The sequence below is a fragment of the Hippocampus guttulatus genome, chromosome 23 (genome assembly GCF_054856545.1).
Source record: "Hippocampus guttulatus isolate MCC_2025c chromosome 23, RoL_Hgut_1.0, whole genome shotgun sequence".
In the NCBI taxonomy this organism is placed as follows: domain Eukaryota; kingdom Metazoa; phylum Chordata; class Actinopteri; order Syngnathiformes; family Syngnathidae; genus Hippocampus; species Hippocampus guttulatus.
Window position 1 is genome coordinate 4,782,249 of NC_141283.1, and position 23,222 is coordinate 4,805,470.

Sequence of the window (23,222 nt, forward strand, 5' to 3'; positions counted from 1 at the left end):
AGGCGTTTTTTGCCCAAAAAAAACGACCATGTATAGTAAGGCGTTTTTTGCCCGAAAAAACGACATAGTATAGTAAGGCGTTTTTAGACGAAAAAAACGACATAGTATAGTAGGGCGTTTTTAGCTGAAAAAAAACGACATGGTATTGTAAGGCGTTTTTTGCCCGAAAAAAACGACATAGTATAGTAAGGCGTTTTTTGCCCGAAAAAAAAGACATAGTATAGTACGGCGTTTTTTGCCCGAAAAATACGACCATGTATAGTAAGGCGTTTTTAGCCCGAAAAAAAACGACATAGTATAGTAAGGCGTTTTTTGCCCGAAAAAAACGACATAGTATAGTAAGGCGTTTTTAGCTGAAAAAAGCGACATAGTATAGTAAGGCGTTTTTTGCCCGAAAAAAACGACATAGTATAGTAAGGCGTTTTTTGCCCGAAAAAAACGACATAGTATAGTAAGGCGTTTTTTGCACGAAAAATACGAACACGTATAGTAAGGCGTTTTTTGCACGAAAAAAACGACATAGTATAGTAAGGCGTTTTTTGCCCGAAAAAAACGACATAGTATAGTAAGGCGTTTTTTGCCCGAAAAATACGACCATGTATAGTAAGGCGTTTTTTGACCGAAAAAACGACATAGTATAGTAAGGCGTTTTTAGCCGAAAAAAACGACATAGTATAGTAAGGCGTTTTTAGCCGAAAAAAACGACATAGTATAGTAAGGCATTTTTAGCCCGAAAAAAACAACATAGTATAGTAAGGCATTTTTTGCCCGAAAAAAAACGACATAGTATATAGTAAGGCGTTTTTAGCTGAAAAAAGCGACACAGTATATATAGTAAGGCGTTTTTTGCCCGAAAAAAAACGACATAGTATAGTAAGGCGTTTTTAGCCGAAAAAAACGACATAGTATAGTAAGGTGTTTTTGCCCGAAAAAAACGACATAGTATAGTAAGGCGTTTTTTGCCCGAAAAATACGACCATGTATAGTAAGGCGTTTTTAGCCGAAAAAAACGACATAGTGTAGTAGGGCGTTTTTAGCTGAAAAAAAACGACATAGTATAGTAAGGCGTTTTTAGCTGAAAAAAGCGACATAGTATAGTAAGGCGTTTTTAGCCGGAAAAAAAACAACCATGTACGTTTTTTGCCCGAAAAAAAACAACCATGTATAGTGTTTCTGTCATCGAATCCAGGAAAATGTAACTAATTATTGTATTTTCACACAGAACTGAGCATGTTTCGAACCGGGGTTGCCTGGACCAAACACCTGCATCTGTACCCCTACACCACCAGTGACTGTGACTTCCCCCTGCACTAAAGGCATATTTGACATGCACTCCGGAAAGTTTGCAGGAAAAGTAACCTCGTATTTGGTGTGGTATTTTCACACATCACTGAGCCGGGTTCGAACCGGGGTTGCCTGGACCAAACACCTGCATCTGTACCCCTACACCACCAGTGACTGTGACTTCCCCCTGCACTAAAGGCATATTTGACATGCACTCCGGAAAGTTTGCAGGAAAAAGTAACCTCGTATTTGGTGTGGTATTTTCACACATCACGGAGCCGGGTTTGAACCGGGGTTGCCTGGACCAAACGTAGGCATGCATACCTCTACACTACAAGTGACTGTGACTTGTCCTGCACTATAGGCGTATTTGACATGCACTTTCGAGGGTTTTGAGGAAAAAGCAACTCAGTGTTGTATTTTTGCACATAACTGAGCGGGGTTTGAACCAGGGTTGTCTGGACTGAACACAGGGATGTATACCTCTACACTACCAGTTACTGTGACTTGTCCTGCACCATCGGCGTATTTGGACTGCATTTTCAAGGGTACACTTCTTACTCTACGTGGATGTTTTTTTCAGTCGGTTTTTCGGGCTAAATACGCCTTACTATACATGGTCGTTTTTTTCGGCTAAAAACGCCTTACTATACATGGTTGTTTTTTTTCGGGCAAAAAACACCTTACTATACTATGTCGTTTTTTTCGGGCTAAAAACGTACATGGTTGGTTTTTTTCCGGCTAAAAACGCCTTACTATACTATGTCGTTTTTTTCGGCTAAAAACGCCTTACTATACTATGTCATTTTTTCCTGCTAAAAACGCCTTACTATACTATGTCGTTTTTTTCGGGCTAAAAACGCCTTACTATACATGGTTGTTTTTTTCCGGCTAAAAACGCCTTACTATACTATGTCGTTTTTTTCGGGCTAAAAACGCCATACTATACTATGTAGTTTTTTTCGGGCTAAAAACGCCTTTTTACACATGGTCGTTTTTTTCGGGCTAAAAACGCCTTACTATACTATGTCGTTTTTTTCGGGCTAAAAACGCCATACTATACTATGTCGTTTTTTTCGGCTAAAAACGCCTTACTATACTATGTCGTTTTTTCGGGCAAAAAACGCCTTACTATACTATGTCGTTTTTTCCGGGCAAAAAACGCCTTACGATACTATGTCGATTTTTTTCGGGCTAAAAACGCCTTACTATACTGTCGTTTTTTTGGGCTAAAAACGCCTTACGATACTATGTCGATTTTTTTCGGGCTAAAAACGCCTTACTATACGGTCTTTTTTTGGGCTAAAAACGCCTTACTATACTATGTCGTTTTTTTCGGGCTAAAAACGCCTTACTATACATGGCTGTTTTTTTGCGGCTAAAAACGCCTTACTATACTATGTCGTTTTTTTCGGCTAAAAACGCCATACTATACTATGTAGTTTTTTTCGGGCTAAAAACGCCTTTTTACACATGGTCGTTTTTTTCGGGCTAAAAACGCCTTACTATACTATGTCGTTTTTTTCGGGCTAAAAACGCCATACTATACTATGTCGTTTTTTTCGGCTAAAAACGCCTTACTATACTATGTCGTTTTTTCGGGCAAAAAACGCCTTACTATACTATGTCGTTTTTTCCGGGCAAAAAACGCCTTACGATACTATGTCGATTTTTTTCGGGCTAAAAACGCCTTACTATACTGTCGTTTTTTTGGGCTAAAAACGCCTTACGATACTATGTCGATTTTTTTCGGGCTAAAAACGCCTTACTATACTGTCTTTTTTTGGGCTAAAAACGCCTTACTATACTATGTCGTTTTTTCCGGGCAAAAAACGCCTTACGATACTATGTCGATTTTTTTCGGGCTAAAAACGCCTTACTATACTGTCGTTTTTTTGGGCTAAAAACGCCTTACGATACTATGTCGATTTTTTTCGGGCTAAAAACGCCTTACTATACTGTCTTTTTTTGGGCTAAAAACGCCTTACTATACTATGTCGTTTTTTCCGGGCAAAAAACGCCTTACGATACTATGTCGATTTTTTTCGGGCTAAAAACGCCTTACTATACTGTCGTTTTTTTGGGCTAAAAACGCCTTACGATACTATGTCGATTTTTTTCGGGCTAAAAACGCCTTACTATACTGTCTTTTTTTGGGCTAAAAACGCCTTACTATACTATGTCGTTTTTTTCGGGCTAAAAACGCCTTACTATACATGGCTGTTTTTTTGCGGCTAAAAACGCCTTACTATACTATGTCGTTTTTTTCGGCTAAAAACGCCATACTATACTATGTAGTTTTTTTCGGGCTAAAAACGCCTTTTTACACATGGTCGTTTTTTTCGGGCTAAAAACGCCTTACTATACTATGTCGTTTTTTTCGGGCTAAAAACGCCATACTATACTATGTCGTTTTTTTCGGCTAAAAACGCCTTACTATACTATGTCGTTTTTTCGGGCAAAAAACGCCTTACTATACTATGTCGTTTTTTCCGGGCAAAAAACGCCTTACGATACTATGTCGATTTTTTTCGGGCTAAAAACGCCTTACTATACTGTCGTTTTTTTGGGCTAAAAACGCCTTACGATACTATGTCGATTTTTTTCGGGCTAAAAACGCCTTACTATACTGTCTTTTTTTGGGCTAAAAACGCCTTACTATACTATGTCGTTTTTTTTCGGGCTAAAAACGCCTTACTATACTATGTCATTTTTTTGGGCTAAAAACGCCTTACTATATTATGTCGTTTTTTTCGGCTAAAAACGCCTCACTATATTATGTCGTTTTTTTCGGGCTAAAAATGCCTTACTATACTATGTCGTTTTTTTCGGGCAAAAAACCGCCTTACTATACTATGTCGTTTCTTTCGGCTAAAAACGCCTTACTAAACATGGTCAAAAAAAACAAAACACCTCAAAATTATAAACATATTTCTACAAGTGTTCGAAACATACACAATATTTTTTTAGCTTCAGTGTCACATATGCAAACTTAATTGGAGCAAAGTAAGAACTACAACCTGAAAGCAAATTCAACAACTTTGTCCAAAATGGCTGCTTTCAACCAAAACTTGCTGTTCGATTGCATGCATGAGTCCTTGCGCCTTTTCTTTCAATACTGTTTTGGACAGAGCTGTCCACCCAATTTTGAGTCCATTGGTAAAAGTGGTGTTAGAGGCTCATTGTTTTTTTTTCTCACGCCTCAAGAATGACACCAGAGGGAAGGGAAAAAAAATTAAGAAGCAGCTTAGCTTGCCAAGGAGGAATAAACCACAAAACGCTCACTGTCCTGCTCAATTTGAGGCATGAGTGTACTTGACTTTTTTCATGGATGCTGTGACCATTTTGCCTTTTTTGGACAGTTTTCAGGCATGGTTTAGCTCCCCCAAAAGGTGAAAGAAGAACCATGAACAGGGATTTCAAAATACTGGTGAATTCAACCGCACAAAATTGTGTGTAAACACTGGAATCCAAAGGGGGGCCTGCAGAGGTAAAACCTTGTGCGCAGCCGTTTGAGCATTCATTCGACAGACTTTGAATCCTCCTTAAGCCTCCAATCCAGCTGCATTTTTCTATTATGGCGCAACTGTAGATGGGATGTGGTGGAACCTTGATGGCCATAACACTTCCTCACCTCCACCTGTGGGGGTCTATGTGTGATGTCGTCTATGTGTGATGTCTTTCTCTCAAATCCATACTGTGCTCCCCTTACAACAGTCTGGGGTTGTTGTTTTTTTGTTGTTTTTTTTGTCCCCGTCCTCTATAATGTATATTTGTATTTCGATGTCATTTGGGGTGTGTCTGTTCCCTTGTGGTGCACTCTGGGGTAAAATGCAAATATATATATGATAATAATACAAATAGAGAAAACGGGCAAAAAAAATGAAGGACATCATGAGGATATTTGAGAGACTCTTGACAGTGATTGCCCATTCACCGACTGAACTCTCTCATTTTTGGGTGACACAGACTCTCCACACTTCACTTTATAAGCCACAGAATCGTGTGAAATTAAAAATAAAATGTTGTATTATTGTAAATCCAGTTCAAAGGTATTTGGTCACATTGTTTGGTGTACGGCGAGCCTTCAGCTGGACTTTGAATAAATGCTCAAACAGCCTTCCATGCAACGTGCGACCAAGTGCTTATTTGCGGTGTGTCCATTTACTGAAGAAGTGAACCTCCAAGGGCAGCGAAGAGGCTATCTTGAGTCTGATTTATTGTTCTTTTGTAGAAATTTACTGTCCCTGCATGTCGCCGGCACCCTGCGCCTGCGTCGCCGCGGCGCTCAGGTACTGCCAGCTGACAGCCGCCAGCAGCATGGCGGCCGACAGGTACACGGGCGACAGGTGTTGGGTCCTGACGGGCACGTCCGACGCCTGAGATTTTTCCCGAATGAGCGCCAAGATACGTAGCGTTTCGTCCCGTGACGGGTCCGAAAGCGAGACCTTGTGCAGAATCTGCATGGAAAACCACAAGCTTAGAACATTGTGGTTTGGTTGACGTAATGACAATGAATCATACTGTGTTACTGTACTGGAGTAGGATTTGATTAAAAAAAACATTTTTTTTTAACTTTACTCGAGTTATTTTCCGAACTAATTTTTACTTTCGCTCCCCACATTTCAAAACGGGAGACAGAAAAGTTGCCCACCTCCTGGCTGTACTGGCTGATGATGTTCTGCACGGCTCGCATGTTGGTGGCCTCCATCATGAGAGTGACAGCCTGTCCCTTTCGGATTTTCACCACGCCCTGGAACACCAGGGGGTTGTTGTAGCACGATGACAGAGTAGCTATCGCCATCACCTGTTCAACAAAGGAATCGCAACAGCTAAACCAACATTCATTTAAAATCGAAAAAATGATCAGTAGTCGCCTTACCTGAGGGATAGCGCAAAAGTTGAACACACTCTGGTTGCGCAGGCGGGCCAGGTAGGCGATGACGTCCGGCACATGGCGCAGAGCATCTGTGACCAGCAGGTTGAGACACGATAGAGCTGACTCCAGCTTCTCGGGCTGCGCCAAGTCCTCCAGACGACCCGCAAACTGGCTCCACGCCTTGTATGAATATAACATTCAGAAAAATTCAATGTATTTTATTTATTTATTTTTACTAAGCAGGAGAACAATTATTGCTGAGCACATATTTAACTCATTCAGTTCCAGCGAATTGTGGACCAAATCTGAAAAGACGTTTAAAAACGTCTTTGGGAGTGAATGAGTTAAGGACTTCTTTCATGTCCCTTATTTGGTCTTCACAAAAGTGATGCAATGCAAACAACACACATAAAGAGAAAATGTTCCCACCTCTTGTGGCCAGAAGGCACGTCCCTCCTTTGTGTCCTCCAGATAGTCTCGGATGATGTTTGTTTTCTGGAGGAACAGGCCCATGGAGTTGGCCAAGTCCGTGTCCCAGCCCACCTCCGGCTCCTCCAGCTGGGACGCCGAGAAGAGGCGAGACAGGCCTATGCCTACCAGCCCTGCCACATAGTGGCAATACTGCAAATAGAGACGCGGTCATGCTGTGCTCAATATTTGGCAACCGTGTGCAGAATGCATCATGTCAAAACGTAAAAGATTTGTTTCAAGTCCCTGAAGTAAAAGCACGTCTTTTCTCGTTCCTTAGCAAGACTCCACGTCACATTTGTGCCGGTTAACTGCTGATGTTAACCCTTTCAGGGACACCTTTCAAACATATCACGTATTTCGAAACAAATCTGAAATCAGTTTACAAGGTCTTTAAGATGTTCTGGGAGTTGTACCAGAAAAGTACAAGGATCACCTTGTCCCACTCTTTCATGGATCCCACTTTCTTCTCTAGGAATTCGGCCATTCCGACTCCCATCCGGTGGCAGATGTCTGAGATGACTTCCCGGTACTCTTCAGCCAGGTTTCGGAACTCCAAAGATATCTGCCGATTGTTGGTCAGACAAATATTTAGCCAAAATGCGACAAAATGTAAGAACGCAACAAACTACAACCATAAACTTATTGTTATCGGTAATACCTGTAAAAACAAAGCAGCTTGATCTTTGCTAGGGCACGAAAATGCAGTGGCCATTCGATCGATATCCCTCACTGAAAAGCTACTGACCGTGGGGAAGTCCTCCAGAACTTGCCGGTCTTTCTCCTGGCTCTCGCTGAAGCTCCAGGTGTCCTGGTACAGGTAGGTGTGGAAATCGTTCAGCATGGGAACCTTCCTGTCCAGGGGGATGCTCATATCGTCCTCCACCGTGTCCAATGCCCGTAACACCAGGTAGAAAATGCACACGGCGTGTCTAAAATAAGAAAGGGACAGTGAGCGAGAACATTAGAAGGAAGGCGCAGGGGGGGGGGGGGGGGGGGGGGTAACAAGGGTGACTGATTTGAACTAGAGAGTGTTATTTTCTCTTTACTAATAACACCAAAAAAAAAGCTGCAACTCGGCGTCCCAAATCGTTTCAAAGGGGAAAATAAATTTGCTGAATGCTAATTGGTCTCAGGACACACAGATTCGTTCGCTTGAGCCAACGTTCATGTTTATGAATCCACCCTGTCCTGTCATCGGAGATGTCCCTTTGTCATCAAAAATTACAAAGACACACTCTGATCAAAGCAAATAAAAAGCAGCATCCATTTACAAGTAGTGCAGCAAAGTAATGGGGGGGAGATTTGACTCCAATTTTTTTTCACACAAATACATCAATAATTTTCACGTGTTTTTCAGATCTAAAAATATATTTGCAATTTTCACGGATTTTTCAGATCCAAAAATAGTTTGCAAGAATCTCTTCTTCCATTGTCGCTGCTTTGGCCGTTGATGCAAGAGCGTAGAAGACAGCAACAGAAGCACGCCTTCAGTGCAAAGCAATCTCGAGTGAATCAAAATATAAATACTTTGTTTCCCGATTTGTGTTCAAAACATGGGAGAAGATCATATCATGGCTAGCTTTTTTTTCAATTTCAAATGTTTAAACGAAAAAAATGTCTGAAAACTTGCTTCAGTTCAATGAAGGCAACAACACTGCCTCTTAGTGGACGGAAGAAGGACGGGCCTTTCCACAAGTGAACGTTTGCAACCTCTGTCTGAATATGCTGCGTGACGAGTGTCTCGAAATAAACGCACTAACCCACATTCAACAATGCACAAGCACAACGGATTATTTCTAAATACTAAGTGCTGATTCATTCACAGACATTATTGAAAAACACAGGTGAAAACGGCGAATATACTTGTGGATCTTAAAAACGAGATAAATCTCTCCTCAGACAAAACATTGTACCTGTCGCATAAAGTCAATGAAATATATATTTGCTTCTCGTAATACCTTGAATAATCGTGATTAAAATACTGATTAAAATTATCGTGAGTGTTAATCTTGACCAGAGTCGTGCAGCCCGACGCGTTGGCCTGGCTTCTTCTTTGAAGGAACCCGACAGGCACACAGACCATGAGGACACAACCGTGGGGGGCGGAGACCACGTTTGTTTGTGTACAGTACCTCGACTCGGACTCACCTTAGGTCGCCGTCTAGGGCCTGAATGACTGCAGCGAAGCTCCTGCTGGTCTGGTTCAGGTATATGTAACACGTCCTCAGGCTCTGGCTCTGGCTCATGGACTCCTGGCACGACAGACAACACAAGGCCGCGTGACGACCGAAGCCTGCCGCTCTCAGAGCGCTGGACGCCCGGGCGGCCTCCCGCAGGCCCCGCTCGCCCAGCCTCCGGCCCGACAGCAGCGAGCGGGGACAGGCGGGCGTCGGACCCCGCGGCGCGACCGATAGAGAGCGCTTGAATATGGCCAGCGAGATGGGACACTTGCAGCACGCCCCGGCGGCCATGCGATGTCGGTGTAGCCCGAGTGGACGAGCGAGAAGCCGCGGCTGCTCGGCTCGACGCGGGCGTGCCTGTGGAGGGCGAACAGCTCCGGAGCCAACCTTGGAGAGGGGCACTCGACTCAACACGTTGGACCACGGTGGAGTCCCGCCTTCCTCCGCAACCTTGGCACTAGCTTCCTAAGCTAGAGCCAAATAGACGCCATCTTTGGCTGTGAATCGGTCGTCAATGTCGCCGCCATATTGAATGTGTCAATAAACTTGGAAATGTCCATTTGTCCTCTCGACTTGTAAGACAATTCCGCGCACTTGTACAGGGCTTGTCAATGCTTTTGCACAAAGTATCACCATTAATTAAAAATACGTTTTTTTGGTTATTCATTCTCACAATGGCTGCGAACATGGAAGTTGATTTTCAAAATAAATATTTACATTTCCACTCATTTTCTCGATATTAATAATATATGGCCAGAAAAGTGAAGCAGAAGTTAGTCAGGAACAAAAAATATTCACGAATTTAAAAAATGTTTGCAAATGTACTGATCACATGCGTGAGTACCGGAAAATTAAGTCAGACTGTTTTGAATTTTAGGGACAAAATACCATCAAGGGGCAGTCTCGAATTGATTTAATGTTGTGAGACAGTGAAATAGTGGTGTGCATAACTGTATTGAGAATACGATACGTAAAAATGTTCACTTTCATGAATTCAAGTATTTAGGTATGAATAAATATAATGGTTTATTTTACATCTACAGGACGGTGGTATTGTGTGACGATTTAATTTCAAAAGTTTCGCTTCTGCCCTTAGTTTTTTCATCTGGACACATTTTTATTATTTTATTTGTATTTTTAAATCAACCTTGCTTATTATGGCTGAAATTAAATGACATTTGTTGCTAATTCATATATATTTTAATTGGTGACAACTGTTCAAAAATTCGGTACGTTTTTGCACAATTTATTGACTTGCAAAGTACAGAACTGCAAAATGTTTCGGGTGCAGGTACTGTATAACATTTGACAAAACAGTGGTTTCTTTCGCCATCTAGTGGCGGACAAGTGTCAGCAACGCAAACCTGTGGCCACTTCCTCTGGTAGCAGCTTTTAATTTATGCCATTTACGGACAGGTCTCAACGTCATACGTGTACTCTAAGGTTCTGGAATTTAATTATGATCCATTTATCAAAAGATCGCGTGTTAAGTCATTCGCGTTGATACTTGCCGCGTTGACATTGGAGTTAAAACGGCGGGATTAGCGGCCAAAACTCTTGATTAATATATCTCCCGACATTTTGCAGAAGATACGAAAGATCACTTATTTGTCTCGCTATATGACATGTTTGTTCCATTTTTACTTACGTAATCCAATTTGGGCATGACGGCTCGACAACCTCCCATTTTAAATTTAAAGAGGTTGTAAATCTCTTCCGGGTGGCCAAGAGATTTGAGGACGTCCATGTTGCCTCCTTAATCGGACACTAGGAAGCGTAACAAAATGCTCGTGGATGTTCTCCATCCACGAGAAATAAAAAATAAAGATACTCGAAGCAATATAGGAAGACTGGGGTGCACTTTCAGTCTGGAGGCTGAGGCCAGATCGACTCACGACTCCGATTGGCTGACATCGCATGGGCTCAGGAGACAGTGACCAATGAGCGAGCAGAGAGGCTGGTGTGATGTCCCGCCTACCGACACGTCACTGCAGTTTGGCTTTCCATTGGTTCTTTATTCATTCATCGCCTCAAATGTAATCCAGCCTCTGGCAAACCATTGAATGCAGATGAAACCAGCTGGAACTATACACCGTTTTATACACGAGACTGCGATTGGTCCATTTGTGAACGGAACGCCCATGTGTTTGTATATTTGAATATCAATCTCAATTTCTATGTCATGTATTGAATTGAATTGAATACAACTTTATGCCAACTCCACACAGGAAGGCCGGAGCTGGAATCGAACCCGACACCTTTGCACCGTGAGGCGGACATGCCAACGAGTCGAGCACCGTGCCGCCCTACATTACATACATGCTAACGACTAGGATCGAAATGAAAACGTTGAAAACCAACGACTTGACTGAAACTGGAGATCGCCTTGCCTTTATTAAACATGAATGACGCCACATGTCAACTCAGCACATTTTCATTGTCACCCGCTGTGTCTGACATTGCAGCCACAAAGAGACGGTAGTATAGGTAGTCTCGATTGAGTGCATCCAAATCCATCTTCTCGGTTTTTCCAATATAGCCCAAATGGTGATTTTATACATATATATATATATATATATATATATATATATATATATATATATATATATATATATATGAAATTGGAGTGGAGAGCCCTTACATACATGTAGATAAAAGTTGCCGCTTTGGGGTTAATTACATGCAGCAATATCGTATACCACATTTACACACTTGCCACAAAAAAAAAAATACTGTACAATCATTATACACAATGAGACCTTGAGTTTACCGAGCTGCATGACAATTAACTGATTACAGTTGCGATGTTGTGCCGTTGGAAAGAAATCCAACCGTAGAACAGGATTCCGAAAGCGAGAACCTAATTTTCGCTTGAGGAATGAGTGGACAATGACACAAAGGGCTCTGTTTTCGTGCCCGGTGCACGTCTAGCGCAACGCGAAGTCCAATTGGGCACTTGAGTGGAGTTTTCATTCTTTGGATATTTTCGGGAGTTAGACGTCTTCCACCCTCGATCAAGCATCCCATAACTGTGCCGAATCTGTCTGCCTGCACCTTGATCAAATCCACTAAAAAATCACATTACTTCACCTGCGCCACAACTTAGACCTGCTTTCAGCTGGTTTGATAACACTGGTCAACACATTTTTAAAAAATATTTTTATCTGAGATGCAAGTAAACTGTGTTAGATAAAGTATTTGCGCTGATTCCAAATCTGCCCTTTTTTTTCTGTAGCACTTCAGATTGTCATAATAATAATAATGATAACAATCATAGCAATAATCTAATATTTACTAGATTAATATATGCAGTAATATTTATAAATTAAGGGTTAAGTTTAGTTTATTTTGTGAAACGTCCTAGCCATAAAAAAACAATGCATGGTAAAATCTGCTTTTACTGGTAAAAGAAAAGAATACAAACATTTTAAAAAAAACATCGTAAAATTCTGAATTGCAAGAGAAAAAAAAAACATAACATTTTTTTAAATCAACGTCAACAACACGCTTAGGGACACACCAAAATATAGTATATTAAAGAAAACTTAGTCAGTCCGCTTGCGCTGTCTACGAAAACAGAGCCCAAAATTTAAGCACATGAAACTTTTGGGTCAAAATCTACAAAATTCGTTGGATATTTCGTTTTGTTACTTTGTGTCATTTCGACATCCAAAAATTCCCTTTTAAAAAAATCGCAATGGTTTGCTCATAATTTTTGGTTCTTAACCAAACATACACAAACGGACACAATGATTTAAAAAAAAAAAAAAAAGCTTTCATTTTAAAGGGTTTGAAGATAATATATCCTGTGACTAAAAATTCCAAAGTTACCCTGAAATGTTGCAACTTTTCAACGTATGACATTCGGTATGTGCAACGTTGACTGAGCAGATGCGTCAATACTGACCTGGAAATTTAACTCTGACCTGTTTATTGCGTCACCGACTGAATTGGACATGAAGCCTTGTGTTTCCATCAACTGTCAAAACGCCGTTCTCAAATGAAAACACTCCTCACTTGGAAGAACCTTGTCACAGTGCGGCTCTTTGACGCTCCGCCTCTTTCAGTCCACGCCCATTTTTCTTTCTAAGCTAGGATGAGGTTGTTCCAAGGCTCGGCTTTTGAGCCCGAAGAGCCTCCGTGGCCCCCAGGGGGCATCTTCAGAGCGAGGGTCCCGCCTTGAGCCGTCATGTAGGCGGGCAGAGCTGAGATCTGGTGCCAACAAGGTAGATTAAAAACATGGCACTAAATATCAATACAACTGCTCAATTTGTTTGTACCTGCGTGTGTGTGCCGTTGTGTGCGTATAAATTGAGAGTGTCCGGTTCTGTCTTTATCTGCCGGGCCTCCTCGGACATGGAGGATGTTCCCAAAGAGGAGGAGGAGGAAGAGGAAGAGGAGGCGGGGCCCCGGGGAGTGCTGCTTGGTGTCATCGGAGTCCCCTCGTTGTTTAGAGGCCCTGTGGTACACCACAAGGAGGTGTGTTGTACAAACAATGACATACAGTAGGAAACTCTTTTATGGGACATCAGCCGCAAGGGAGAAAAAAAACTCAACCTTTTAGCAACGTGTGAATAGTGGCAACTTTCACACCGCAACACAGCATCCCGCAATTTGATCATTTCGATGCGTGATAAAATCACCACATTTTAAAACACTGATCAGACATTTGCTTTCACCAGGCGTCAGTATAACAAATTTAACTACTATATATAGGCCTTCACTATCTTCAAAAGGGCTACCCTGGTATTCAAATTAATAGAAATAATCATCATTTGAAGCTAACCAGTTTGGCTCTTGTTCAGGTTCTTGGGTTTGCGCTTGCGGGTCTGGATGCCCTCTTTTTTCATGGCGAGAGGCCGCGGGACCTGTGGAAAAAGCAAGTGATTTCCCCTGCCCATTTATATCCAAACATCATAATAAATGCGTGTAGCATGTTCTCTTGGTTTAGATTTTTCTTTTTACCCCATGCAGTTTCATGTAGAGGCCGCAGGCGTTGCACACGGGCTCTCCCTCAGCATTTCGTCGCCAAAGGGTTGTGGTGGTGGTGTGACAGTTGGTGCAGGACAGGCCCACCCTCCGGGAGGCCGACTGGAGGACACAGACATACGTGGGAAATGAGCGGCGTGGATAACGGATTTTTGGCTCTTATTTGGCTCACTGCGAACCAGTCTTGGTTTCATTCTGAGTTCCGTCCGCTCTGCCCCACTGCCATACAGTATGGTGTTCCACAGAGTTCAATTTCGAAACCCCTGCCCTTTTCATTGTATCTATTGTTTTTGATCCAGCATAAGACTCTGCATCGTTTCGGTGTTTTATTGTGTTTACTGTTGTTATATGATTCATTTATAGTTGTACCTGGCTTTGTATGATTTTTTACTGCATAGACAGTGATGGTTGTTTTTAAAGTGTTTTATAAATAAAATTAAGTTGAGCATAGATAATATATATATATATATATATATATATATATATATATATATATATATATATATATGTGTGTGTGTTCATGTGTTCCCCATGAAAAACATGGCATGGTTCAAAGTTCATTTTCACTGCTTACGCCAACAGTTATTTGGCGCCAAGAAAAATAAAGCAATCGTTTCACCCACGAGTCGCCTTTGGGGCTTGATTAGAGGTCTGTTGATGCCATTCATCTTGTGGTAAAGCCCGCAGGCATTGCACAGGTAGTGGCCTGTGCCGTCCCGCCTCCACAGCGGCGTGGACATGGCCCCACAGTTGACGCACTCTCGGCCCTCTGCGAAGTCATCAAAAAGGTCTGTGGACGCACAAAGACAGGCACACATACAATGAGTGACAGGATACGTATCCATCTTCAACTGTGAATGACTGTCATACATTACAATCCATAATAGGGGCTTTCATGAAGGTGGAAGGAATTATTCAGCGTTCCGAATAGCAGTCAGTGTTCGCAAAACCTTCAGGGTTCTGCTAGAAAGGCAAACAAGAAGTCACAAAAAGCCTTCTAGAACAGCTCATATTTATTTGAGGTTAATCAGAGGCAATTGATGGCCATTTTATGCCAGACTTCCTTTTAACATGAGTTTGAATGTGATTAGTTGATTCACATCGCAGATGATGAGGGTGTGCACACTTTTACAACCGCATTATTTCATTTTTCCTTCCCCTTCCAAAAAGTTGGCATGTTTTTCATTGGTGTGACACATGTATTAGGTCACATTAATGCTGGTTTTGAAATTATTTACATGGGTCTCATTTTTTTAATACCACCTGGCATTTGAACAGTTTGTTTAAAATTTGTATTTCCAGTCCGTGTATGGTAAATACAGTATACCTGTACAATGTTCTTAAAAATAAATTCAAATTTTTAACAAACATCATTATTTTGTATTGTTCTGTGATTTAACCATTGTAACCTTACCACCCCAAAAAAGTGGTAATATGTTTGAAGAAGGAACGTAGCACGTAATATTTACTTTGTGAAACATAGCGTAACAATTTAAAAAAGTAAAGAATTAGTTCATTGTTGCATCTTCAGGTATGCGTGACTTGACCACAAGGAGGCAGTGCAATACATTCATGAAGACAGACGAAGACGAATTTGACAACTACTAGAAGTGACTCAGTAAATTGTAGTAATATTTTCATGTTTGGTAGACGATAAAGAATATTTGTGAGCATTGTTATATTGTCTGTGTTGATGCAGCGTGTGTACAAATATAACAGCGCATAGACGCCATTTGTTAGCCAATCTATGGTGGTTTGCATTGTGTGTTAAACTATCTGAAGGCAGAGTTGAGTGGCTATTTTGTGAATACAAACGTTTCATGTTTAGTTTGGCAGTAAAGTTCAAGTGGGATTGTCAATAAACAGCTTGAAAACTCTTTTTGAAGAACAGGTTACTGCTGCTGGTTGTCAAATGAGTTGCGTTCACTGCCACCATACGGCGTACAAATGCACATTCATCGGTTTGAGTTCCGTTGCATTTAGGATGGCAACTTTCTTTTCTTTCTTTTTTTTATTACATTTTAAAATTAAGCACCGTGGTGACCAGTGAAGGACTTTTATCTTTGTTGTGATGATTACATTTTTGTCATTCTCTTGACATTTTTTGCAACCAAAACAATTTTTTTTTTAGTGGGAGGGTGTTTAAATATAGATTAACTTCTAGAAGAAAGACGCATCAACCTTCAACCCTTGCTTGTGTATACGGTGGATGTGTGCACCAGCAGCAGCAACAGCAGGAGGTGCAGGCCCCATTGCTTATCGGACTGCACCCCCCCCCCCCACCCCTACCTCCAAGAAGATAAAGAACGGGCTCGAAATAGAGACGCAAAAGAAGCTTCATTACGTACAGAGGCATTTAAAGACTCTGGGTCCGAGGCCGTTTCTCGCACAGATAACGTGAGGTCTGACCACCTGCACAAGCACTTTAATAGGGGCCCAGTAGATGAACACATGAGCATCATAAATCCAAATTAATGTCTAGTAACTTTTTTTTTTCACCGTGCTGTACTGTTAATCTTGTGATGCAGCGAGATCTCATCCAAGGTTGAGAGCAAAACAAAGACAAGCAAAGGAAGCTAACCTTGAGTGCGGAAGCTAATGTAGCCAACACATCAACACAAGACAATACACTTGTTGCGCTAATGTGTCATGTAGAAATGTCAGCGTGTCTCCTTATCTTGCCCGTCCATTTAAAAACACACTTTTAGTACCCGACGAGGGCAAAGGTGAAAGCAGGAAAAAAAAATCAACCGTGAAATTATCCAAATGCGTATTACAATTTCAGTGTAGTTACAGTCCTAATTTAAAAAGTGGGGTGTATTGTCGAAAACGTAATTTTCCAGATTTTGTTTCTTTAATCAGATTTAAATTGATGTGATTTTTTTTTTAAGAGACCATTTCAGGAGTGTCGTGTGAGTGAAACCATTAGGTTACAGGTCAGATTGGATCAATTTTCTTATCTCTTGAACACAACGCAGTTCCACGAGGAAGATTGAAAGAAAGCACAGTGAATACTAAATCCTTTGGACGGGCATATATAGCATGAAGTCGTATTAGTCGATGCCAGAATGATATCATTTAATGGCTGCCACACTGTATTTTAAATCACACACAAAACGTCGACAATAAATAGAGACTCGTGAAGAAACAAAGTATAGGCCCGATTCATGTTTTGTGGTGAGAGAGAATTTGTTGGCTCTGAGTATTACCAAAATGGGAAGGTATCATTAAATGTACAGTCCATGATGGAAAGTCTTGAATAAATCAATTAAATTATGTGGCAAAAATTATTAATCAGTTGACATTAAGATCCGAATGAATACTTTAGTTTGAACTGTTGGTTTAAGATACTGGACTTGAAACGAAATGTCATATTTTTCCCCTATATTAAATGCACCTTAAAAATCATGTTATGAAGTTCTTCATTGAAATTTTTTAAATGCAAATAAGAAAGTGCAATATTTTGTAATAATTGTCATAAATCAAATTCTTAAAAAAATAATGCTGTGAATAACTACCATGTGATTTATTTTTAAGTGCGGTATTCTGGGGGGGAAAAAGGGTATATTATACGTTTTCATAAAGGGCAATATCAATCAAAATGTAGCCGTTCGGCCTGTGCAGAATTTAGCTCGCTCACGTTTGGGAATCGGGTTTAAGTTGGAGTGCAGTACTGTTAAAATTGAAATAAAAGAAATGCCACGCACGGACACTTTAAGATGTTACGTTACATGTGTTCTTCTTTTTGGCGGGGGGGGCAAAACGTGTTTTGTTTTAATTTGTGACAAGTACAAATTAAATCCTTATTAAGACCATTTAAAATATATGCATGCCTTTTTGACTTTTTTTTCTTGCATCGTATTCCTGAAAATAACCGTTGGCACTTTCTTTTACCCATCAACATTTTTCACTTTTTTGTGACGACAAAACTTCCACCAAAAATAAATGCGCCGATGAAACAGTCATTTCATGCTTCCATCCATGCTCACCAATATTCGGATGTCGCGTCCCGCCAGTTGGAGCACCTGCCTGGAGGCCGTGGAGCACCGGACTCTCGAAGGGCGACGCAGACCACGTTCCGCCCACGTTGGTGCTCATATACGCCGGGTAAGGGCTGTGGTAGGAGCTGCCGAGCCCCCGGGCGCCGTAGTGCTCTCGCCCGTTAGCAGAGATGCTCAGCGGGCTGCCGTACGAGGAGGCGGCCGCCGCGGCAGCCGCCGCCGCCGCCGCTTGCTCCTTCGCCCCGACGGAGGAGAGAGGCGGGCTCGCGGAGAAGCTGAACCGCGGGGACACCGACGAGTGGTTGTACGAGGACTCGACGCCCGGTTGAGCCCAGCCGGAGTGGCTGGACGCCGGCGTGCCCGGCTGCGACGCGCCGGGTGACTGGAGGTAGGGCAGGCCGGGAATCATCTGCGTGACCACCCGGGTGGTCGGCACGTAAACCGGCGACGTGGCCGACGAGCTGTTGTGGAGGAAGCCGGCCTCGTAAGATGGATGTCCGTGGTTGGTGGTCATGATTCCCTGGTACATATCCTCTCCTGGAAGCTGCACATCCGACTCGCCGGAATTAATGCGAATTTGGGTGCACTTGTGCGAGAAATAATGATCTCACTTTAAAAAATATATATCCACTATGTAGAATGTGATTTAAAGCGTGCACATCACGTCTACGTGCAAAAGAGAGAAGCTGCTGTTCCTGCTGTCCGGTCAACCACAGTGCGATTGAATCTTATCAAATTAAGAACTGGGGAAGGGAGAGAAAAGAGGAGGAGTGAAGGAAGACTTACCTCGATCAAGATCTCTGGCGCTCTCTCTTTCTCGGCCTTGCCCCTCTCAAAAACATGTGCAAATTGCAACGTTGCATTGTCATTTTGATTCATCTAGGACGTGGCATGTAAGAAAAATGTAAGAAGTTGGTGAAAATGTCGATTAATTAGTCGAGACCACGTCGCACAATTCACACTGACGGAAAATATTGACACCTCATTGTCATAAATACATAATTCACGATTTCAATCGAACAGCGTGTTCGTAATATTATTTTTAGCTCACAAAATACAAAAATGAGATGATAAATGATAAATTAGTTATTTTTTCCCCACCAAGGACAAAAACAACTGACTTCCGTTCTATGTTTTTTTTCAAATGCTAAACGTTCATTTCAAAACATCTTATATTGTTTCGTCCCCCCCCCCCCACCCTGAATACAACACAACGATGACTCTCGCTGTTATTAAAGTCACCTTTGAAAAAACAAACAAACAATAAAGCCGTACTGTAAATCTTTTTAAAATTAGTGCTACAGTCAGACATGATGTTGCCAGTATTTACATTGTCATATCTTCTTCAAATACATTTCTAATAAACCGGCCTGTGCTTTCGATTGACTTCATGATCAACATGAGACGGTTGTTTTTAATTTTGACTCCTCAATTTTTTAAAGGTGTGAGACAGAATAATGTAAATTAAAAAATAAAATGTGTTTGGTCCAATCTATCTATCTATCTATCCTCGGCCCACAGAGTGCAGATGGACGCAAATAAAGCAAGATTGTGCCTCCCTGGAAATGGGGAACTGTCATCAATGTGTAACCGCGCATACACACTGATAAGCTGGCTAATAATATTAAGGTGTGGCCGTCTGCGGGAGTCTTGAAGAGTCCTCCAATAATTAAAGAAAACAAATACTCCTCCTCGCCCCCCTCCACCCCCCTACCACACGAGAAGGCCTTTGCGATTCCAATCGGAGCTTCTCCTCAGTGCTACTTTCACACAACCTGACCTGCATAGAAAGAAAGGGGGTGAAAAGTTTACAAAAATAAGAGTTTTTCTGTTACTGTACAGTACATTGTGTGTTTGCACATGCCACGTCGTATCACTGACACAGGCCAGAGCACACTAAGAAAGCGTGTGTGTGTGTGTGTGTGCGCGCGTGTTTTGACAAGAGGCTCTCCAATGAGTTTGCTGAGTATGACTGAGAAGGTGTCAGCTGGAGATGCTTGTGGGTCTCAATCCAACTTTCTCCTTCCCAATTAATTCGACTAATCACAAATTACTCCAATTTACGAGTACAATCGTAGTACATCTTTTACTCAACGTAGTTTAAAAAAATGTCATTCATTTCGATGTGTGTAAAAGTGCAATGCAAAGAGTTGGGACGGTTTACGGCATGGTTGTCATGACTCCCATAATAACAGAGAACAAAAATGAACCATAGAGGAAATAATGTCAATCTTATTAATAATCTGCCGCCATGAGAACGAATTTATGGCAAGCCCTGGCAGCGTATTAAGTAACATTTTGAATTCTTTCCTGTGACACAAGTGTAAAACAACGACAGCAGTAAAATGAGACGAAGTGTCGTAAAGATTAAATTCCGTTGTGGCGTGAACGAAACTTTAGGACGTCTGACTCCAATTTGTTCTGATGTTCGCCTTGTTGTACTGAGCAGGGAGAAGCGTCGACCACTGTCTTTAGTGGCCATACATTTATGACATGTTTCTAATTTGCCATCACTTGTTTTGTTATTTACACCAAATCGCACAAAGGAAAAGCATACAACATCCATCTGCCATTTTTTTTAGATCGTTAGTCATCATTAGGGGTGACATTCGTCCAATCAGATGTCATCCTCTGTGTTGCTATGCCAATCTAATCTGTCCAGGCCCTTTCAGAGTCAGTAGTACAACATAAAGTATATCAGCAATGGTTTTTTTTTTGTTTGTTTGTTGTTTTCCATCCATAGTATTGAGGTTTGGTGTGATTGTGACACCTTTATGACAAAAACAAATCATCGAAGAATCTAAAAAGGATGTTTTGAAATTATGGGCGGAAACCCTGATTGGGGCGAACTCCAAGTTACACATGCAAAAAGCTCCTCCCACTTCGCAGTTACATTCATGGTTAATTAATCTTTTCTTTGGGTGGGTGGGGGGGGGTTGTTGTTAAGTGACATCCTTTTAGGGTCAAGGTATGTCAATGAAGCTAAGCGTTCAGGAAATGCAAGTCACAAGAAATGTGAAGCAGGCACCAGGAAAACTGTCCCCGTCTTGGCTGGGCCAGAGTCTCAATCATGTGGGGGTCAGTGACACACACACACACACACATGCACAGGGTACGGTAGACTCCAGGCTCCAGGAAGAAGACATCACACGATGATGCAGGAAAGGGCAGCAGCCCGAGGACGCCGCTATAGCGACGTGGAGACACCAACGTGTCTAGTGCCCTTTCGCTGCATCAGCATAAATCCTTTTTTTTTTTTTTTTTTACATTATCTTCTTTCTACTGCTGATCTCACCCATTTTGCTCGGCTAATCTGATCAGAGCAATCACCGGCACGCCGCTCAGGTGTTAATGATGAAACAGTGCTAATCAATATTAACTTAAAGTGTGTGTGCGCGCTCATAGAGACGTCCAGTTTCCATGTGACTCATTGATGACCCACCAGCTCAACTTTGGCACTACAACAAAAGCGCATAACAACAAATGTCCATTGTGTTAATGTTGTCATAAATCCAAATTAGTTTTTTTTTTTTTTTTTGCTCCTGTACTTATAATTTCATCAATGAAGCTAAGTTCAATGACTTCATGGGAAGTGAAGCATGAGCTCATATTGCACCAATTGTTTAAATCTTTACATTTAATTTCATTAATGGTGTACTATTGTTAAAGAGGCCTCCACAACACATGATCAAATGATCATTTAATATGATCATGATTAGATCACGCAGGTGTCCCTAATGCCGCGTCCGCTCAGTGTGCCTCAGTTATTCGGCAGTATCTTTGTGTTATGCTTGCGGATTAAGCCTGTTTGACCAGGTAAGGTCACAAAGTCAAGCAGGCGAGACGCAGATTCTCTCTCTTTCCTAACCGACGTGCACCTAGACACAGCCGACGTGTGTTTCTGAAGCAATAATTAACCCGTCGGTTCTCATTTGTGATGGCGTCGAGTGGTGAAGCGGACTGGGCGTTTGAAGAGTGGCTCAAACGTGCCGCACCGGTCGACTTTTAAATTGTAATATCAACACTGAACATGAGATGGCAGACATCAATCGATCAAACATGTCGAATGCTTTCATTGGGTCTTCTCCTGCTGTGTACAGTGGTATCTCTACTTGCCAAAATTAATTGGTTCTGGAAGAAATTTCTTAACTCGAACATTTTGTAAGTAGAGACGCATTTTCCATGTAAATGCCCTGATCCGTTCCAAGCGCCCCCAAAATTCAGACATAAATGTTTTCTAAAGCGTAAAAATCCATCAAAAATGTAACAAATACATGTCACATTTAGATTACTGTGTTGCACAATAAATGAGAGCTGTGTATAATGTAAAAAAACAACAACAAAGAATCAAGTGAAGAATAAAAATGATGGTCATTTAACTTTTAACTGCGTTCTCATCGTTTTTTGCCCTCTTTAGTTCATGTTCTCTCTCAGAAGTGTTTTTTGCCTGGCGTTTTGTCAAGAACTGATGCAAGATTTTGTCGGCTTTTAACAATCGTTCGAAAACGTCCAAGGCAAACATCAGCCTGCTGAGCGATCGCACGACTGGTGAACACTTTTCTGGGTGATTCACATTTACGTAAACTATCAGAACGCCTCTTGGCCCGAGGGGCGAATGACGAGTACGCGGGATAGACAAATATCTAGCTAGCTAGCTACACACTTTGATACATGCGGTAGGGGTCTCTCTTAGCCAATGGGATGCAAGGATGATGCTCGGTAAAAGCCAATGGCAGAGCAGCTATAAGTATGTTGCGTTTAGGAATCTCGGAGCTGCGAGAAGCAGCCCATACTGTATTTCTACCTTTCGTATATTGAAATTTCTTTCGTAACAAGAGGCAATATTTTCCTGTTGAAGTCTTTCGTAACTTCAAAATTTCATATGAAGAGACATTCGTAAGTAGAGGTAGCACTGTATTAAACCCTGGAGAACCCACGGGGTCAAATTTGGCCCCTTTAAATTCTGCTACTCAAATGCTAACCTTAAATCCCAAAGGGTCAAATTTGGCAATAATCCTAAATTCGGATTAAAGCACAAAATATTTGAAAAAAAAACCCCATATATTTTGGTGTTCAGTGAACATATAGCAGTCATTTAAAGTAAAATTCATCATTTTCCAAAGAAGAAAAGGGTTCTGGGTTCTCCAGGGTTACTAGCAGAACCAGAGGTTTTGGTGCTCCCTAATGTCATGCCAGCGGTGTCCCTTTTTGGTCATTTGTGGCCTCCCTACTGATGAAAAATGGTCTCCCCCTCCAGAATTTAAGTTTTCCATCCCCTGCTCTCGGATTTATTTTTCACTTTTATTTACTACGAGACAATTTTTTTTTTCTGTATTTGCTTGATATGCTAATTGAGGCCCTTGTTGCATTTAAAGCTGTTTTGGTGAGCCGGTGTGTATTTTTAGCATGACAAAGACG

At 41.6% G+C, this 23,222-nt stretch overlaps 2 protein-coding genes and 1 long non-coding RNA gene across 4 annotated transcripts; 1 reads left to right on the forward strand and 2 right to left on the reverse strand.

The window, feature by feature from the left end:
• Positions 1 to 4,198: 4,198 nt before the first annotated feature.
• On the reverse strand, positions 4,199 to 10,694 carry LOC147185833 (squalene synthase-like). Of its 2 annotated transcripts, XM_086104214.1 has the most exons (8): positions 10,463 to 10,694; positions 8,783 to 8,886; positions 7,380 to 7,563; positions 7,068 to 7,196; positions 6,593 to 6,784; positions 6,167 to 6,343; positions 5,939 to 6,091; positions 4,199 to 5,744 (listed from the first exon to the last, which is right to left on the reverse strand). In XM_086104214.1, the coding sequence occupies exons 1-8, from the start codon at positions 10,559 to 10,561 to the stop codon at positions 5,523 to 5,525; spliced, it is 1,260 nt and encodes a 419-aa protein (XP_085960340.1). In that variant the 5' UTR covers positions 10,562 to 10,694; the 3' UTR covers positions 4,199 to 5,522. The 2 variants fall into 2 exon arrangements, with proteins under 2 accessions (XP_085960340.1, XP_085960339.1); XM_086104213.1 differs by lacking the exon at positions 10,463 to 10,694 and having other exon boundaries at positions 8,783 to 9,474.
• A 1,502-nt stretch (positions 10,695 to 12,196) lies between these two features.
• On the reverse strand, positions 12,197 to 18,482 carry LOC147185834 (transcription factor GATA-4-like). The gene is made up of 6 exons (XM_086104537.1): positions 17,793 to 18,482; positions 14,427 to 14,593; positions 13,780 to 13,905; positions 13,601 to 13,682; positions 13,095 to 13,273; positions 12,197 to 13,026 (listed from the first exon to the last, which is right to left on the reverse strand). Exons 1-6 carry the CDS (start codon positions 18,331 to 18,333, stop codon positions 12,901 to 12,903), a joined length of 1,221 nt encoding a protein of 406 aa, XP_085960663.1. The 5' UTR covers positions 18,334 to 18,482; the 3' UTR covers positions 12,197 to 12,900.
• On the forward strand, positions 12,916 to 14,330 carry LOC147185835 (uncharacterized). Its single transcript, XR_015099470.1, has 3 exons — positions 12,916 to 13,040; positions 13,177 to 13,293; positions 13,620 to 14,330. It is a non-coding gene; the product is annotated as an uncharacterized LOC147185835 (long non-coding RNA).
• Positions 18,483 to 23,222: the final 4,740 nt, after the last annotated feature.

Excerpts from the sequence above, each read along its gene's own strand:
- LOC147185833 (XM_086104213.1), bottom strand. The coding sequence starts at position 9,105 with ATGGCCGCCGGGGCGTGCTGCAAGTGTCCCATCTCGCTGGCCATATTC. Across the intron at positions 6,785-7,067 it reads CCATGAAAGAGTGGGACAAG|TATTGCCACTATGTGGCAGG; the intron begins GTGATCCTTGTA and ends CTCTATTTGCAG. Across the intron at positions 6,344-6,592 it reads GTGCCTTCTGGCCACAAGAG|GCGTGGAGCCAGTTTGCGGG; the intron begins GTGGGAACATTT and ends TATTCATACAAG.
- LOC147185834 (XM_086104537.1), bottom strand. The coding sequence starts at position 18,333 with ATGTACCAGGGAATCATGACCACCAACCACGGACATCCATCTTACGAG. Across the intron at positions 14,594-17,792 it reads GACGCGACATCCGAATATTG|ACCTTTTTGATGACTTCGCA; the intron begins GTGAGCATGGAT and ends GTGCGTCCACAG. Across the intron at positions 13,027-13,094 it reads ACAACGGCACACACACGCAG|ATCTCAGCTCTGCCCGCCTA; the intron begins GTACAAACAAAT and ends TGTTGGCACCAG.